Source organism: Episyrphus balteatus, chromosome 1, assembly GCF_945859705.1.
Source record: "Episyrphus balteatus chromosome 1, idEpiBalt1.1, whole genome shotgun sequence".
NCBI classification, from domain to species: domain Eukaryota; kingdom Metazoa; phylum Arthropoda; class Insecta; order Diptera; family Syrphidae; genus Episyrphus; species Episyrphus balteatus.
The window spans coordinates 144631870-144652026 of NC_079134.1; the positions used below are offsets into that span (position 1 = coordinate 144631870).

Consider the following 20157-nt stretch of genomic DNA (forward strand, 5'->3'; position numbering starts at 1 on the left):
TTTGATTTTTTTTTTTGTACATTCATCAAATTTTAAATCAAATCTTAAACAAATTTTTAAGAAGAAAAAACTACTAACCTCAAAGGCGCAACAATAGAATTCATCGATTCATCGTGTGATGAATTCAATGATTGTGATGAATTGTGCTGCTTTAATTCCTTATTGGCAGGCTTTTTACTGGGACGTTTTTTGGGTGGTGGTGCTTTTGATATACACCCATGACAATACCATTTACCTCGTGGTACCTTTAGTAAAGGCGGTATATAACAATCATGATGATATGCACGTGGACACAATTCGCAGTAAATCATTTTACCCACTGGAGGAGGTCGATGACCACCACAAACAATGCATTTGCGTTCATTTGTCGCTTTATTAACACATTCATAGCAGTACCTTGAAATAGAGAAAATCGTTAGTAAGAGAATTTTAAATAATTAATTAATCTCTTACCAATCTCCTTCAGGGATATTATCCATTTTCGGCTTAAAACAATATGTATGATAGCCCTTATCGCAACCATCACATAATAGCAGCTTATCCTCATTCTCGCCAGATGTGCAGAACTGGCAATTCTGTAAGTAATTGTTTTGGGAAATTGTAGTACGTTTTGTGCTTGGTGTTGTTGTGGTTGTTGTAGTAGTAGTAGTTGGTGTACTAGTAGTAGTTTCAGTGAATAACATCTTCGTGATTTTGTGGTTAGTAGTAGAAGAAGTAGGAGTAGTAGTAGAACACAACATCATTCCACCAAACGAGGACACATTATCTTCTTGACCATGATTTGTAGTTGGTGTCGTCTTCGTTTCATTTGGAGGAAGATCATCATCATCATCATTCGTCATGGTCATCATTTGAGATTGGTCAAGATTTTTAGTATTTTTTTTAGCCCTTGCATTTGGTGATTTTGTCTTCGATTTACTTTTCGAAGATTTTTTTGATTTTTTCGAAGACGAGGTGGATGAGGATTTTTTGTCTGCTTTTGGTGTTGTTGTCGTACTACTCTCCTTATTATTGTTAGGGGTACTAGTGGTATTGGTAGGCTTACAACTGTCACCATTTTTATTCGATTTTGATTTCGATTTTGATTTTTTCTTTTTACTTTTATTAAGCTAACAGTTTTTTATATATAGTTTATTTTTTAAATTTAATTTTAGTTTTTTTTTTTAGTTTTTTTTAAGACAATTAAATGGATTTTTTTGTTTAAGTTTTATGTTATTCAAAGCCACAAGAAGCGTTAACAGAAACAGAAAAGAAGTACCACATACACCAAAGATATAGAAAAAAAATTAAGAAAAAAAAAACACCATTTATGTATTTGTTGTTGTTTTAAATCGAATATTTTGTGTTTTTTTTTTTTGTAAGTGTGAGTGTGTGTGTTTTTTTGTTAAGTTTGTTGTATTTTTGTTTGTAATATTAGCGTGCAGAAAAATACATATAATTGTTTATCATGTAGAGAATTTTATATAATGTTTCATTTGATACGTATTTCGTTTTTTTTTTTTTGTTTTTTTAAATTATTTTTAAGGATATTCAGCAGGCAGGCAATTTATATAATTATATTATATTTTTTTTATTTTTTTGTATAGCCACGTTAACATTTATAATTTTAATATAATATTTTTATCCAAATAAATTTTACATTTAAATGCGGAAAAGAAAGAAAATAAAAAAAGAAAAAAAATGTAATTAGTCAAAAACATAGGAATCAGTATTAATTAAAAATTAAAGTAAAATACGTATAAAACAAACTTAATGCTATAAGTGCAGATAGTTCAACCACAACAACAAACACTAAACATGAAAAAAATAAGATTATTAGGGACGTGTGAGGAGATACTATAATTACTTGTGCTTGAAAAGTTAGTAGGGTGAAATATTTGAGTAAACATTGGACGTATTTCAGAAGATTTGTCACATTTCAAATTGCTAAATATATTTGAGTTTGTTTGAAGTTAAAGCTCATAGTCATAATCTTCAAAACGATGTCAATTGTTATCGAAAGTTTCGTTTTGGATAAGGGGCATTTCTAACAGGTTTTTTGAACTGTAAACATATTTTTTTTAGGAATTTAAACTTAAAACTGTGTGCCAATTTTTTTGTATCATATATGTATCTGTTATAATAGTTAGTTGGGTGTCATTTCTCTTAGCTGTTGAGAGAGTGCAAATTTAAAACCAACAACGTTTCAAATGGGAAATCAATTTTTTAAAAGTAGGTATGTCTGTTAAGTTAGCCGCGGAGAGCATTCTACGGATAAAAAGGGATATCCAATAAAAAATCCTCGAACTGAATACAAAACATACAAGGAATTAAAGCCGCTTTTAGAATGCAAAGAGCTACTAAAAGACACCTGAAACTAGTGGCCCAAAACAAAAACCACTGAATATGAAGAATAATTTATCATGGCCGAAAAAAAAAATATTTCCTAAAAAACACTTTCCATGCTCTACAAAAAGTGGCCAGAACTTGGTTTTTAAAGATTTTGCACCAGATTTGCTTTGACATATTGTAAATGGGTTATAAGAAATTGCAACACGTGCTGAAGAACAGTCTCGTGAATTCCTCTAAAAAAAGTGACTGGAAAAAAATTTTAAAATGGACTTATCATTTTTTCAAAATAAACAATTCAATTATTTGATAAGCTACAAAGTTGTTGCCACTTCAACTACCAAATAACTTCCAAGTGTCCCCATACGACCTGCAAGAACAGCACATCTCATAGGTACATAAAAATTGAAGACATTTTTTTTTTTAAATCTCTTATTTAGATATCGTCGGCGGAAAGCAAAATTGTTCTAATACCGAAAATGAGATAATGGTGCAGTTTTACTAATTCCGAATTTGAAAAGCGTTTTTGTCTAAAAAATTTCTTCAGCAGATAATACTTATAATTTAATGGGCCATCGAACAATAAAAACAGGTAAGTAGCCTTCTGAAAATGAGACCCGAGTATTCTTGATTGTTCTAAGTCCACTTTTTATTTAAGGAAAGTGCGTTCTTGTATAGGAATTGTTCTATGTCTTTTTTGGGTTTTTAGTTTTTAAAAATATTAAAAAATAATATAAACTGACTTTACTAATGAAGTAAGTTTGTATGGTTTCTTCAAAAGGAAAGAATAAACTTTATAAAAAAAAACATAATATGAATTACAGAGGAGCAAAAAAATATCGCTTTCGATCAATTTGAAACTTAAAAATCGTCCCCTGTAAAATTAGCTTTTTGTGACTTAGAACAATTTTGCTTTCCGCCACGATATCACTCACACCCAGTATTTGCTATGAGCTGTTATTGCTTCAAAATGTTCAATTTGGTTCCAATATTATTAAAAAACAGCTTTTTTAAAACTCATCATTACTGATACAATTGAATTATACATAGTTTTTAACGTTTTCATCTGAAATGATGAAGTTATCGGCAAATTATTCGTAGGTTTTCTGTAAAAAGTAAAAAGAGTCATTACAACTATACTGACTTTCTAAGTTATGTTGGAGAAGCTAGCTCTCGACCGGGCTTGTAAAACAAAAATAGGCTCTGAAATCTAGTGCCAAGTAAAGTTTGTATGCCAAATTGACCCCCGTGTCAAACAAGAAACAAGGAAGTTAAGATCAAAGAAGCATCAATTACAAACGTATTCTTCCGTTGTAGAAATCAAAGTTTTAATAGTTAGCAGAGACACTATAAAATTTATTGAGACACATCACTGATTCAAATATAGAAGATCAAACAAGGAGTCATTGTAAGTGAAAACATTTTTTCATTGTTTTTAATAAAATTGTGATATTAATTCACTTCTTCGATCTTAATTTAATTTTTTTTTATATTACTAATCTTAAGACAAGACAACTTTATAAACAAACGTAAATATGTTTACGTTCTATGTAAGTAAATAAAATATTAAGTTTTTCCCCAAAAAATCAATGAATGAAAAAAATATTAAAGAACCATCACACTTATAGAGGGAAAAAAAATAAAATAAAAAAATTCTACACAAAAAGCAAAAAATAAGCAACTCTATAACAATGTTAAAAAAAGCATTGCAGCACCCCGCACAAATTCAAAATTACTCATAATTTAATAAAAAAAAAAGAAGCAAATTAATTTTATTCTACTTATATTGAGGATTTGTTTTTTTTTTTGGTTTAAGGGTTAAAAAGAAAAAGTATTAATCATCACTTACCGCTTTCATAATGCTCTTATCCCAGGCAACACATGATTCCAGCACGTACAATGCCATAGCCAATTGGGCTGTAGTATGCGAACGAGAAACTGCTTCACGCCATGAAACCAAACCCTTAGGAATATTCTCCTGGGGCATGTCTCTTTCGCTATCGCAAACACTAGCTGGTGAAGCTGCACCAGAATTATCTCCCGATGCACTGACAGAGCACGATTGCTGCTGTCCTCCATTATCACTGCTATTGCCCGAAGCATTAACACCACCACTAGCATTACTATTATGTTGCTGTCCCATGGACGTGCTATTATTCTCCGATGAAGAAGACGTTGATGAAGAAGATTTCTGATTTTGTTGATTTTGTGCAATCACAGCTAAATGAGCGTCACCCGTTTGACTGCCTAATGGTGGCTTTAAATATCTTCTCTCGATAGCTGCCTCTAAACTAGCAATACGATCACGAATCATTGGAATTATTGTCACAAATTCTTCCTCGGTTATGTCCTCTTGATCGAGTGACATTTCATTTTCTATTCGTGGTGGTAGAACCCAGTGTTTAATCTGCATTGATGCACTGGCAATTTTATCTTCCAAAGCTTCAAGTTGTTCCAACAAAGCCAATTCAACACGCTTCGCAACTTTTGGATTCCAATCATTGGGTCCATCTGGTCGGACTATTTTCTCTTCTTCATTCTCATCTTCCTTGGCTGTTAGAGAATATGGTGTTGCCAATTCCATTTCTTCCGACAAAATCCTACTTAAACTCTGTTTTAATTCCCGCTCACGCAAACCCTTCTGATTGAGATTGTCTATTACGTCCTGGATCATCTCCAGAGTGTCCGCTTTCCACCACCCATGACGATACTTGGTTGGTACAAAATTACTTTCTAACTTCTTGGGAAACCCCTCCTTTTTTATCTGCTCTAGCAGACGATGTTCGTCCGGTGTCATTGAGAGAGGGGTTGGAATGTCGCATGTGATGTAAGCGCTAATGTTTCCCAATGACATGTTGGCTAAATTTTGAAACGATATCCCAGTTGCTTCATCGAGTTTCATTTCAACACGATTTGCTGCTGTTGATTTTACTTCGGCGGCAGCCCCTGATGCATTAGTTGATGCATTGGTATTGATTACTTCTCCAGTTTCACCTTTCCCTCCACCGCCGCAGGTATCATCAAGAAAGGGAAAAAACTTCTGCTCTTTCACATCATAGCTATTGTCATGTAAAGGGGCACCACCATCCTCTCCAGCAGCGGCAACGGCTTCTTTCAAAGCTCTTAGCTTCTGTTCAACCATTTTATCATCGAGACCTGATAGCGTGAGTATGGTTTCACTGTCAAAATTCAAGTCAACTTTGCCATTCTCTAGTGGAACTGTAAAATATTGCGCGTTATTAGCAATATCCCAACGATGGCCTTGAATTTGAATAGTACTTCCGCAATGTATATTCGAATAGACTCGCTGAAAATATGGAGTCTCTGACTGGAGCTCTGTAGTAGTAAGTGGCATTTCACGGTTGGCAATAGAAAACCATCGATCAGCAACCGGCAAAGTTGGCGGTTTTGTATCATCGCTAATGATTACAACATCATCCTCCTTCTTTATAATGCTGACATCGGCTTCGGATTTGATTTCTCGATTGCTAATATCACAGACTTTCTCTTCGTTATCTTCGATTCTTGGCGTTGTCGCCGTTGATAGTGAGTCGAATTTGTCCATAACGGTATCATTCAAATCGACGACAATATTTTGTGCTGCTAATGGCGGTGGTGGGGGTGGTGGAAGTAATTCAGAATCGTTTTTCGTTAAACAACTCGTTGTTGTTGTAGTATTTGGTGGGTTATTGGGAGTGAAGCCATCTGCTGCATGGGTTGACAATGGCGGCGATGACGTCTCGTTGTTGCTCTCATCCACTTGCATGCATTCAATTTCGGATGAATCCATTTTTACTAATGTCTCTGGATTCGGTTTCATATCAACTTCGGTTGGTTTCTCCTGCTGATGTTCTAAATCTTCTTCGTCTTTCGATGTATCGCAGAATTGTTGCTCTTCCTTGACTTCAGCCAAAGGAGTTTCTTTCTTAGCTGCATTTTCAAGCATTTCATTGAATTCGTAAATATCATTTTGAGCCGATTCCAATGCTTCGATGAAAATGCCTCCAGCTTTTGGTAGTTTCCAATATCGTCGCCAAAAACGATCTTGTCCAAAACAACACGCTCGCAGTTGATTGGTACTCTTCTCGAGAGATTCCTTGCAATTCAAAGCAGATTTTATCATTTTCTCTAGCTTCTTTTGCACTTCGTCGGCAGTCATGCGATTATCTTCGTCTTCTTCGATATTAGTCATCTCACTCTCAACATCACTGAGGTCATCATCCATGCCAACGTCTGTCGAGGCATCATCACATCGTGAGTTATTCTTTTTGTTAACCAACTGGCTAAGATCGGATGGAACAGTTGCTCCATTTTGATAAGTCAATGATTCTTCTAATTTCGATTTGACTGGTGTGTCAATGCTGCTCTTTGATGGGCTGTCGTAGGTTACTTTCTCGCCTGGTGTCGATGGTGGGACTAATAGATCGGGCTTGGGTGGTTCGACTATTTCTACACCAGCATCCGAATCGGCTTCCTTGGTGACATTTGTTTCAGTTAAAGGAACAATTTGACAGTCGTCCATATCCATTTTTTCTGATTCGTCTTTGTTGCTGCTGTTGTTGTTAGTTTCGCCTTCTGCAAGAGTTGCTCCAACACTTTCCGAACCTGCTGCTGCAGCAGAAGATTCCTCTTCCTTTCTGGCTAGCTGTTCCTGCTGCTGTTGCTGTTGTTGCTCTTCTAGCTGTTGTTGCAATTGCAATTGCTGTTGTTGTTGTTGTGCAGCTATAGCTGCCATAGCAGCTTCTCGTTCAATTTGAGCCTTCTCATAGGCCTCCAGACGAGTCTTTCTTATATGCAACGACTTGTATTTGCGAATTTTCATATCAGTCATGTATTTCTCCTTCTTGATTTGTGCGCACGACTCAAGACTACCATCGATTTGTTTGAGTACAGCTTTATTCATTAGCAAGTCATTGCAGAGATGGGCTAGGATTTGGGTTTTCTTCGTTGGATTCAATGCAACAAATGGTCGATCTTTTAAGCAAGCCGACAGCTTCCATGTATCGTTTTCATGAAGCAATTCATAATATTGCTGATTCTTGCTAGTGGTAAGATTTAGACAATCAGGTTCCATATTATGATGATCTGGGATGCGTCTCTCTTTCTCACGGTCGAGCGTGATGTTATGCATTTGACGTACCTCACCAGTTGATGTGGCATACAAATATATTCGCAATATTTCAGAAACATTTGAATTAGTTATATCGGCATTGCGGAGTGATTGACCCAAAAGTGTTGTGTGTCGACCGGGATTCGGAATGCCCGGGTCTTCGATGGCACAAACGAGTAAATGTGTCATTACAGAGAGTAATTCTTCTTCGGCTTCGACATTGCTATCGGGCACAAGGGCGTCATGAAGATTCTGCAAGGTTGGCAGGGATTCCATATCTAAAAAAAAGGAGTGAGAGGGTGATTATGTGATAAACTCAATTTGATTTCCAAATGAAACTTACCAAAACCAAGAGTTTCACCGAAATTGTGCAAAAATTCAAAGACCATTAGTAGGTCGGCCATTGCTTGACCTGGTAGACGACAACCAGCGATTCTCTTTAACTGAGGCAATTCAGTTTGATCAGATATTTCAGAATCTTCTTGTGGTTTTCTAATAAAGACAACAAAAAAGTTTATAACGAAGCTTAAACAAGAAGTAATGAATTTCCTACCTGATTTGATTGAGTATTTCAGCATCACGTTTACGAGCAGCAACTCGTTTTTCACGTAAAATCAGTCTGTCTAGTACCAATTGATGCTTTTTCTTTTCACGATCTTCATATTTTCGTCTAGTTTCTAGCTGCCGAATGAGTGTCATATGCTGTCGGCGACGTTCTCGTTCCTATTCATTGCAATTGATAAGAATTAAAATCCAATTTCATAGAAAAATCAAATTTAAGAATTTAAGTCAAACTGGCCAAGTTTTATTAATTTATGTGTACTAAATCAAAACACAAAACAAATCAACAAAAAAAATATGTTTAAAATCATGCACTATTGTTGTAGCTTGTTTTAAAAAATAAGGAGTTAATGTGTTCAAGTTGAAAAACAAAAGATCATGTTTTATAACAATTATGATATGTATATGGAAAACTGTATTCATGTGTTTTGTTTATCAGAATGTTTTTCTTTTGTAATAAGTTAGTACGTTAAGACCTAGATTAAGTGCCGGTTTGTTCACAGTCGATTATCTTTTAATCAAGGATTATTCCATACAAAAATCCTTAATTAAAAGATAATCGAGTGTCAACAAACCGGCCCTAAGAGCTTGTGATTGTTTTTATCATTTTATTTTATTTTATTTTATCATTTGGTCATGAGTTTTAAAATGGAGGGAACAAAGTTAAAAGCAAAAGGAGACGTGATCGTAATCGAACCATCCTTAATATCTTAACTATTTGGTAACCTCCCAAAACTCAATATAATGACATATTCATTCACAACACCCATAACTAGGTTTTAAAAACTGGATTATGGAATTTAGTCTTGTTAAGCGTTAAAAAAGAAATTTAAAAATTTTAATTTTTGTTGTTCATACCAATTCGACAGCGTAGAGTAACTCCTTCTGCTTGTTGAGTTCCTGCAGATAATACTGCGTGTCAGTTTTACATATATTTAAATTTCAAAAATAATAATATTTTTTAAGGACAATAATAATAAAACTAATAGTTATAAAGCATAGTCAAACTTTTCCTATCATTATTATGTAAAAAAAAAGGTTCTTAAGAGTTAAAGTAGAAAGATGGATGTTTGTTATTAAGTGGGTCATCACAAACGGTCTTTGTTTTGCCTAACATACATACATAATTGAAAGTTTTAGGTCATAGAAGATTAATAGTCTTATTCTTCAATAAAAAAAAAAACTCATGGGGATAGAATATGAAATAAAGAAGGTGGTTCAAATCAGTACAATGAACAAGCTTTTTAAAAATAAAATTTTACCTTGTTACTAACTAGGAAAACCTGGAATTTTTACCATTTTCAAAAATGTCACAAATAGGTAATAGATGAAAAGGAACGAACAAATACGACAATATAAATGTAGAGTCGTTGCGAAAATACACAAGAGATTTGAGATGTTGAAATATGGTCAACAAAGCGAGGAAATACATATTTGTGGTTTATATTTAATATACCAGAAGCAACTCTTTTTTGCAATGAGTTGAATATTTTTTGTTAAATCCTTTTTTCGAAAATAAAAATAAAAACCAACCAACTCCTGACAGATTACAAATGGAAAATATAAACAATAATTAAGGAGTGACTTTTCAAAAGGGTATAAAATCAATTCTGGTTTTCACATGCTCATTATATCTAACTAACTAACAAGAAAACAAAAAATTAACCCTGGAAATCAGGCTTTGAAAGCAAGCGAAAACTATTTCATTTCTTATTTTCTAAGAAATGAAATGAATTCTGTAACAATTAATTTCAGAAATACCTGAAGATGCAGTTGCTGAGGCAATTTTACTTTTCGTCCTAGATTTTGTTGACAATAGATTCAAGAAGAAGGTTTTTTTTTCAGTTCCCTTCTTGTTTCGCAATACTTAAAATTATTTAATCGTAAATCCCTTTTCATCTATTGATAAAATGCTTTTTAAATGGTCACTTAATTTGTCAAATTATTATCATCATAACCTGTTTCTCAAATATACCTTTTTTATGGAGCTAGTTCAGGTAACGTGGAGTAAGTGGGGATGGCGCACTGTCAGAAATCTTATCATTTTACGTACTGAAAAGTCTTTGGCTTCGCGGAGTGCATTGTTTTTTTTTTCTGTTTTTAAAGTAAGTTAAGATGTTGTACGATTGCAATTTTTTTCGTAATTGCTTTCCAATATGTATAGTTAATTTTTGAAGTGTGGTTTAAACTAACAGATTGGTCTCCTCCATAAACGCCTACATTATTAAAGTCGGCAGAAAAACATCAGAATATACTTGCTCTGTGTTTAGCAATATGTATAAATGCTGAAGCTTTAAGGAACAAAGACAAATTTCTAGACATCGAATTGGCTATTGTGTGAAAAATTTGAAAAACGAAGATACCTAGTCCAATAATTGTATACGGGCTCGTGTTAGAGTGGAAACTTCTGATGCAATATATTTTAATTTATCTGAATTTATCCAACAATTTTTTGATAGATTTTGTACTTTACACAAAAATAAATCATAGCATAAATCTACAAAACAAAAATAAAACACACACTCTAACATAGAATCACCCTTAAGAATTCACTAAAAATTCTCACCTTCACAGCCTTAAAAAGAATGTCTAACGAAAACACCAAACTACCAAACAACTCTTTACACTCATCACATAAATAAAATTTAACTAAAAAAACAGACAGAGAGCACAAAGGGAGATAGAGATTTCGAGAAAAAATAAAATAACATGATTGGACTCTAATTAGGCACATTTTTTTTTTATTTAAATGATCAGTTGCGATGATAACTTAAAAGAAAAAAAAAAAAACAAAATTTTCATAAAAAAAAATACCAAAAAAAAGGAATGAAACATAAAACCCTATCGCAACTAACCAAAAATCATACTAATTTATACAGATATTGTCTACTACTAAGAAATGATTTTTTTTTACTAAAAGTATGGATGACTTAAAGTATGCAATACCTGTTCTTTAGCTAAAATAGCTTCTTGCCTTTTCTTTTCTTTTTCCTATAAAACAATAATAATAACAAACGAAATATTAGAGTTTTTTTCTTTCTTTTTAAATATAATTAAAAATTATTTAAAATTAAATTTAAAAAAAAAAACATTAAATAAAATTAAATTAGAGAGAAATTGTTTTTAATAATAAAAGAAACTAGAAAAAACATACCTGTTGCTTTTTTAGAATTTCTTCTTGTTTGATACGTTCTAGTTCTTCTTGGCGTTTTTTCCGAGCCTAAATGATAAATCAATAAAATAAATAATTTAATATCATTTACAAAAAATAAACATTATTTTTTTTTTTATTAATTCTGTAAAACAACGATATTAGTAAGAAAAAGAGCCACACCGCTCACCTCAATCGCCTGCTGATTCTTCAGCTCTTTCTCTTTTCTTTGCTGTTCAAGTTTTTCGTTTTTTTCCTGTCTAGCTTTTTCCTTATTTCTAGCTTGTTCTTCTTTTGCAAGCTTTTTTGCCTCACGCATAGCTTGTTGTTGTTTTGCAATTTCAATTCGCTGTTCGACATTTAATGTTTGCCGGGTAAACATTTTCAAATCTTCCAAACGCTTTGCTACATCAGCATCTGACATACGAATGTATTCTCCATCATTGGCATATGGTGGAGGTGCAGGTTGCAAAAATGAACCAACTATAGCTCGCGATGAGAAGCTAAAATTGTCACGATTTAATTTTGATGGATTCTTTTCCATGTACTGCAAAAAAAAAAAACAAACAAAAATTAGATTAAAAATGTCCTAAAATAGTGTTTAATTCAACCTTACAGAGAAAATCTGTCCAATTGTCTTTAATTTCGTGGAACTTCCTGGAGCATAGTAGCATACATCACCACGAATCTGTCCAGCTTTGGTTAGACCTTTAATGACAGTCTCACGTTTCCATCCCAATTCTAAGGGTGCACGCAATTCGGTGATGTTGATAATTTGTGAGTCTTCTCCCTCTGATTCAGAGAGTCCACTCTCAGCGGCTACACTTTCAGAGTCAGTGGATACATCCAACTGAGCACTAGCTTCTGTTAAAGCCTGACGAATTTTTTCCTGAAATTACAAAAAACCATTCTCAGAAATCTTCCAAATATTTTTCTAAAAGGAAACTTACAAAATCAGCACCCTGTTGCATAAGTTGTTGTGTGGACAACATGGGCTTTATACCAACAGCTCGACTCTGAGCTAGCAATGACGCAACCGTGTTTTTCTTCGGCTTTGACACTCCCCGACCCAGATTCCTGGGACGTCCTTCTTTATATTGCGGTTGGGAGCGATCACTACCCCCACTTCCACTCGAACTACCAGATCCCAGTGCAGCAGTGATTGAGCTTAAACTTTGCAAACTATTCGATGCACCACCAGCTGATGTGACACCACTGCCGCCAGTGGTAAGATTTAAGCTACCACCAGTGGAAGCTGTTCCCATATTAGAACTACTATAATCATTACTTGATGATTTATTGTCTGGCTTCATGGATAAATTCAAAGGAGCATCAAAATCATCAGCTGCCGAAATGGGTGGAGCTGTTTTCATACTGAGATTCACTCCCGAACCAATCATACTCATATGATCGGAATCATGTGGATCTTTAGATTTGCTAGTAAGATTATAAGCCCCGTTGGATGTGATAGTTGGGGGTAGTTTGATAACTTCAACACGATCAGCGCTACCAGTTAGATCAGTGGCCATGCCACTATTGCCACGGTTGGATGTCATTGATGATGATGATGATGAACCAATACCTCCAGAATTACCTGTTGCTGATGGAACACTCAGATGGCCGCCCAGTAATGATGAACTAGAACCAGAATTCGTTGCTGACTGCGTTGAACCAGATAGACCAAGCATCCCTCCAGAGCCTCCAACGCCGCCACCAGAACTGCTACCACTACCAGATGATGATTGTTGTTGTTGCTGTTGTTGTTGTTGTTGTTGTTGCTGGGCGGCATTAGCTGCTGCTGCCATGGCTGCATACTCCATCTCGAGACGTGCCCGTTTAGCTGGACTTAAGCCTGGAAATGCAAGCAGAGGATTTGATTGATCCAGAGATATTGTCTTTTTGCGTCCGCGATTTGTAGTACCAGGAATTTTGGGGCCAACTATAGATGAGGTGTACTTGATGATTTCGGTATCGGGTGGCAATCGGACTCCCAGCAAGGATGGTTCACTAGAATACGGAAAATACGGGCAAAAAACAAACAAATATTGTTTTGGGTTTAGTTTCATTGAAATAAAATGCATGAGAGGAACAGAGGAGATTATTATACACACATACAAAATAAAAAAAAAATGAAAAATAGTTATTTTACATAAAAAGAGAGTAAGAGAGAGACTACTTATAAAATAATAATTAAAAAAAAAATTAACATAAAACATCAATTGTGAACATCAAAAGGAAGCTTACTTTCCTTCCAGTGCAGCACTTTGTATATTTCAACAATGGCAAAAGAAAAGTATACGAAAAAAAATATCACATAATGAACAATGATTTTGGAACAAATGTGTTGTGTTTTTTTAAAGAGAGAGAGAGAGAGCGCGATTTCATACTCTCTCTCGGAGAGCTGTTGTAGTGATTATCCTGAGACGGGGAACTAAATTTTAGTTTTTACTTGTACTCACCTCAAAATTCCGGACGGCATGTAGTCCTTCACTTTGCCAGTGTTGGCAGCGAGGCAGGCATTCATTGCGGCTTGAACACTCTGTTGGGGATTCAGGCCAAGATTGCCAAGTTGCGAGAGTGAATTGAGGGCATTGAGTGAGTTATTTTTGTCACGATCTTTGGATGAGTTGCCACCACCAACACCGCCTCCGCCACCACTGTTATTTCCTCCACCTGAAGAATGGGAGCCCATCATTGAGCTATGGTGACCACCGCCGGTATTCGTTGAACCACCCATATGATGATGGGATAACGAACCACTTGACGATGATGCCGATTTGTTGCCAGAAAGGCCTTGATGCGACTGGGACGAGTGATGTGACGATGATGAGGACTTTTTCGAGGATGATGATGCTTGTGAAGAGGCTGCTGCCGAAGCAGCTGCCGCTTGCATGGCCATGAGTTCTTTGTGCAAAGTAACTGGATCGTAGGCTGACGAAGAAGCTGGTTGCATATTAGCTAATGATGACTTACCATAACTGGAGGACTGCTGAAATGAAATATCAATAAAGTTAAAGTAAAACTATTTTATCAGCGTAAAAAAAAAACAAAATCTGAGTTGTGGATACTTTTTTTAACCATTACTTTCCAAAGGAAGAAAAGATTAAGAACGGAATTAATTGTCGTTACTCAAGTGAAGATTTTTCTAAATTGAACATTTGTTTTGGGTTTGACCAGTGAAGAATATCAAAGTGTTTCTTTAATTTACGCTTACATGAATAGCAAATCAGGAAATACTGAAGTGAATGCTTGAGCATATACTCAAAAAAATTTTCTAAGACCTGTGCTTGAGAAAATTTTTGACTTGAGTGACAATAATGAATTCCACTCAAAATAGCTAAATATAAGATAATTTCCTTCAAAAATTTAATTCAGATCACAGGTCATTTTGCGTTCTTAGAAATCACCGATTCCATGATTAAAAAATATCCCTTAATTGCAAAAGCAGAAATACACCTTGATTCGGAAAAGGGTTAGGTTAGGCTGTAAGGTCTAATGGCGGTTTTGCAAGGACAATCCCTGATTTGTTTTAAAGAAAGGAATGGAACTATGTAAATGTTTCAAACGTCCAAAAGAATCAAGTGATTTGAAAAAGCACTATAATAATGAAATTTTTATCCAAGATGTACTTTCTCTTTTAAAGCCAAAAGCCTTTAATCTTTTAACTAAATCCAAACTTTTGAAAGTTTTTGATCTTTGTTTATGATCGATAGTACGGAAGATATCCATACCATCGCAAACACAAGGAAATAAATAAAGATTCGACGTCGGACGACTAAGAGGGCGATCGCGTCTCAGATAATCTCTTAAAAAGTCCTACGGCAGTAAGCCATCCCAGATATTTGGAAAAATCACTTCTCCAAACTGACGAAGAGTCCAACTCCGCCCAAAGACAGATAACAGTATTCAATTTAGGCGAAAAAAGCTAAAAATTCCGGGTTCCCGACTTGGACGAAGTGAAGGAAGTTCATAGTAGTATGGCTTTGGTTTAGACCACCACGAAAGTCAACCAACGACCGAATATTCATAAAAGGCAGATCTTTGAAACAAATAGTGAATATAAAATTGATATATTTGACCACAAAAGCCCTCTCTCTCGAGCATCTAAAGCGTTACTGTACAAAAAAACTTATCGTTACAGTTCTTTTTTATTGTACAGAAACATTGACTATGACAAAGGTGGGTTAAAACTCTTGCAATTGTTTTTAGAGAAAATTCTTTGGGTGATTTTTAATTCCGTCTGAATTAATAGTAATTTGAGAAGAAAAACAAAACAATTAATACGTGAAGCGCATGAACAAAAATACTCTAAGAACGGTCCAGTACAAGATGTGGAGCAGGTTAGTGAAAGGAGATTCCAATTCACATGACGTGTGAAACTAGAAGCAGCTAGCTACATAAGTATAGAGCTGGTCACCTTAAATAAGTAAGTCATATTTATTGACATGTTTTTGTAGAATTGATTCTTCCGCCAAAGCGCTTCTAACGAGCTTACTGATTTATTGTAGAATTATATTTACAGAAACGACGAAATGTGAATGAAATTTCCAGATTTTTTTCATAAGCCAACTGTCACAACCTACATATTTTCTATAATTTTAGGCATTTGACATCATGGTAGCACATTGGAAATTGTTGTTTCAGTAAAAATAGCTTTTCTTTAATTTACTTTACTGAATTTCAATTGGTCAAATTAATTTATGCGAGAGAATTATGTAAAATGGTGCATGAACCATGATAAATCTAAAATTTTCAGTTAACCAAGTTTAATTTTGAAACATAGTTTTATTCTTTGACACTTTTAAGTTAAATTAAGTGAAAAGGCTGTCAACAAACACAAAACATTGTGACACAAGCGTACATTTTTGTCCAATCATGACTATGTACTATTCGTTGTTACCATACCCATGTAGGTAGGTATGAAGCTATGAACATGCAATAGTGTAACCATGTTTAGTAATGCCTGCCCGCATTAACATTTAATAATAATTTTCACAAATATTAATTACTGATTCAAACCGATTCCAATTCGTTTATCTACCCTGCCCCCTCCCCTTCTGACCAAATTCAACGACAATACACCAAATTACAGGTGCAATATCTGCTTCATCACCTTCTCTCTCTTCAACCAAACTCTACATACGTAGTCCACCACCCTCGGCCAACAATGCGGAATGATTAATTTGAAAATTCTATAAATTTTTAGGCACAAACATACACCCCCCAGTGCATAAATCTTAAATAATTCAAACAAAAGGTTAAAGCAACAACAACAACAACCAACTCGATTTGTTTGCATATAAATTCAGACAACAAAATGAAATGTGGTGTTTAGCAGCAATATACAATTTAGAGTTGAGGATGGTGAAACGGGGGAGATATAGCAATAATGTTCCAACTTCTCCAATATTGAATTATTTTGACACAAGTTTCAAATCGCAATACGAAATATCCAATTATTTGTGGTTTATATCTAATAATAATAATATTTTGTCTGTCTGTGTATTTTAGAAGTATGGCATGGGTTTTTGCTAACCAAATCAGCTGTCGAAAGGATATATACATATCTTTCTATACCTTTTTTGGTTTTGCAAATATTCGTTATTTAATTACTGGATTATATTCATATATGTAAATGATATTGATTTTCATTTTATATGATTTTAGGTTTGAGTTGGTAAAATTTCTATAAAAACACATGCAATTTTGTTGTGTTCATGTATCACACAAAAGGGAACTAACTCCTCTAGCGACGAATTATGTGTTATTGTTTTGTAATCGCTAAACAAACCACCAAAAAAAAAAGTTTTTGTAATGAATTTTTTTCATATTTGATTATGAGGATACTGCATAATTAATTTTCAAACGAAAAAAAAAAAATTAAATTTCATGAAAAAAAATCTATGCAAATAAATATTGTAAATAAACTTATAAAAGCTTAAAATGCAATCGAGATATTTAGGGATTATGATAAAAATAAACAACAACAACAAAAAAAAAAACTGAATTAATTAACTAGTTCAGTAAAAAGTAAAAATTAGATGTATCTCATTACACTAATTAAGGAAACTTTACTCACAAAAAAATCTATTTACTGGCATTGATTTGTTATTTAAACTGAAGAATTTAAGTGGATATTGTTTAATTCTAGCGAAAAAGATGCTATCAAATGCCAAAATGTACCTTAAGCTCATACTTGATTTGGAACTCTTTTTTTGTTGTTTCTTCCATTGAAACAGACTGTACAATATGCTAGGATGATTCGTATTTCGGTCTGTACGCACATGGGTGCGAATTTGGCAGGATACAAATTTTAAAATTAACGATTTTTTAAAAAAGTGTTCGCAAAACATTCTCATTATAATGGTGAAAATATATTTTTAAGAGTTGCGAATACAATATTCGAATTCTTCAAAAAATTCTACGTCAATGTCATAAATATGCATATTCCCTTTAAAATATTGAGACCGAAAAAAGTTATAGCGAATTCGCACCCGCGTGCCTTTAACTTCACTAAAACGGGGTGTGTCGACAGAGGGTTAAGAGTTGCGATTTTGTGTCTGAAATAGATTCTTCAACTTACAATGTCACCAGTGAGATCTTTGCACCAAGTTGGTTCCAATCCCATCTAAATCTGTGGTGTTTGGTGTAAACTTGACAACTAACATTATAAGAATTTTTGGTTTATGGCTTTCAAATGTTTATCAAAATTTTGAACAACTTAAACAGTGTTAACTATGTAAATAATTACAGTCACCTCTAAACTTACGATCACTTTTCATGGTTAAAAATCAAGGCAAAAAGTATTAAAGAAAAAGTGTTTTAATGACTTTTTTTTTTAAGTGTAGTTGTCTGTTAAAACAAAAAAAAGCAGAAGACAAATATTGGACGACCCACTTTCATTTACAAAGAATTATGTCCTTAGAAACTTGTTCAAATTACGTTCTTGTTACGTTCCTTCCGAAGTAGAGACAGACTTTAAACAAATGCAACGAAATTTCCATTGAGCTGGTCTCAGGAAAAGAACAGTCAAGCGATTAAATACATTTAATAAAGGCTCTTAAGCATTCAATTCAACTTTATAAATTGAAGAAAAAAGAGAGTTCTAGAAGCCACTAAGTTTTTGAAGGATTTTAGTTCAGTTCATTCCCTTTAATCCTACGGACAAGCAGTATATTAAAAGTAACAATCTGGAATTCTTAAAGGCCTAAATACTGGTGTTAAGAAACCTGGAAAATTTAACACTAGTAAACACAGCCTGTTTTAATTTTTTTGTGCCGAAACAGAGTCGTTATGAAAAATGAATCTTTCGGCATTAAAAAGGTTATGATTAGAAGTTTTTGACTTGTCTAACAATTTTTTTTTTTTTGTAATCTTTCACGTAGCGATTTTTATTGGACAAATCAGTGGCCCTACCCGTTATTAACTATAAAGGGATTTAGACAATGAAAAATTTGGTCAGTACTTTTTTTCCAAACAATCCAAATCCAGAAAACGTTTATAGAAAGCGTTGGTAACGACCACTCACGGGAGACAAATTTTCTGTCGTTATAAGCAGATGTCGCTAAATCCGAAAGAGAAACATTTTGTAAACAATTTAGTGCCTAATCAAACTTTTTCTTAAAATTTTGTCTTTAAAACCGAAATGTCGTTATAACCAACGTCACTATATGACAATTTAACTGTAGTTTATACTTATTAATTCTCTTGTACAAGTTTTTACTATTTTTTATGCAATTTAGACAACCATCAGCTGAATAAATGCATTTAATAAATATGTACATTGTTGCAAAACTCCTCATATTAATCAAAGAAATATTTCTCTTCTGATCTGGATTTTATTCAAATATCCATCTTACAATATTGCAGACTAAAAATGGGCCTAATATAAATCTCGAGGAGAATTTTTTGTCCCAAATTTGTTACCGGGAAGAAAAAAATTGTATTATTGGTAAATTCTCCTGGAATTGCCGATACCAATATATTTCCGAGGGAAGCTTTTGATGATCATTTTTGTTCCCTAGTTTTAAGAAAAGGAATAATCATTATTCTTTTCAATTAGAAAATTCAGTTGTTGACTGAATTTCTGTTTCTATTCTGTTCTAGTGGTCACCTGATATTCTTTTCAGTGCAATATATTATAAGCCATGAATTACTCCTATAATTTATAATTTGGACACAGATGCGGTTTTGAAAGAATAGTTGAAATTCTATTTCCTAGAAATTTGAAAAACAATCTCGAAAGAAATACATAACTTGGTGACTGATGGCGTAATGACTGAAATGTAGCTCCAAAAAAAAGGACCATACAAAAATTGAGATAAAACCGCGGACATATCAACATGTAGAACATTCAACCTTATTCACTTTTATATATTATAAAAATTCATCCCAACTTAAATCAAAAAAAAAAAAGTTGTATGTAATTGAAAAATGTCATCCACAGTAAAAAAAAAAAAGAAAAACAATGTAACTATATTCTATGACTTACCTTATACGATGAACCACTACCACCCGATCCAGACCCCGATGTTGGTGTTATTGTGGTTCCTGCACCAAGGCCATGCATACCAGACGCTGACGAACCCCCACCACCACTATTCATACTATTTGAAAGATTCTGCTGATGCTGTTGCTGTTGTTGGCGTTTTTCTTTGCGACTTTTACTTGAGCTTGATTTACTATTCGACGATGATGATCCACCACCACCGCCGCCACCCGATACACCAGCTGAATTGCTACTATTCCCACTGCCACCACCACCACCACCGCCAGCTCCAGCTAATCCCAATGCCGAGGGAAAAGCTGATGCCAAATCTGGATGAGGAAATGGTGACAACCCGGATGCCTGTAAACGACTAAAGTAATCTTGTGCTGCCAGTTGAGCTACTGACCACCAACCTGCAAAAATGGATGATATCAAAGTCAATTCAAAATTTAGGTCAATGGAACAGAAATAAAAAAAAAAACAATAGTAAAAGCTTTTTTTGACACAAGAGGAGAGGGA

At 34.1% G+C, this 20157-nt stretch overlaps 1 protein-coding gene across 13 annotated transcripts in view; it reads right to left on the reverse strand.

Moving 5' to 3' along the window:
* The window catches only part of LOC129907413 (bromodomain adjacent to zinc finger domain protein 2B), a 92145-nt gene that overhangs the window by 5118 nt on the left and 66870 nt on the right, over positions 1–20157 (reverse strand). For 7 of the 13 annotated variants that reach the window (XM_055983604.1, XM_055983607.1, XM_055983606.1 and 4 more), the window contains 15 exons: positions 19642–20051; positions 13610–14139; positions 13395–13412; positions 13072–13157; positions 12101–13002; positions 11767–12039; positions 11341–11697; positions 11154–11219; positions 10946–10990; positions 8858–8899; positions 7992–8161; positions 7782–7930; positions 4178–7716; positions 454–1109; positions 79–396 (listed from right to left, as the gene is read on the reverse strand). In XM_055983604.1, coding sequence (XP_055839579.1) covers positions 79–396; positions 454–1109; positions 4178–7716; positions 7782–7930; positions 7992–8161; positions 8858–8899; positions 10946–10990; positions 11154–11219; positions 11341–11697; positions 11767–12039; positions 12101–13002; positions 13072–13157; positions 13395–13412; positions 13610–14139; positions 19642–20051 — 7561 coding nt within the window. The remainder of the gene's footprint in view (positions 1–78; positions 397–453; positions 1110–4177; positions 7717–7781; positions 7931–7991; positions 8162–8857; positions 8900–10945; positions 10991–11153; positions 11220–11340; positions 11698–11766; positions 12040–12100; positions 13003–13071; positions 13158–13394; positions 13413–13609; positions 14140–19641; positions 20052–20157) is intronic. The other 6 variants (XM_055983609.1, XM_055983613.1, XM_055983614.1 and 3 more) reach the window with 6 other exon arrangements.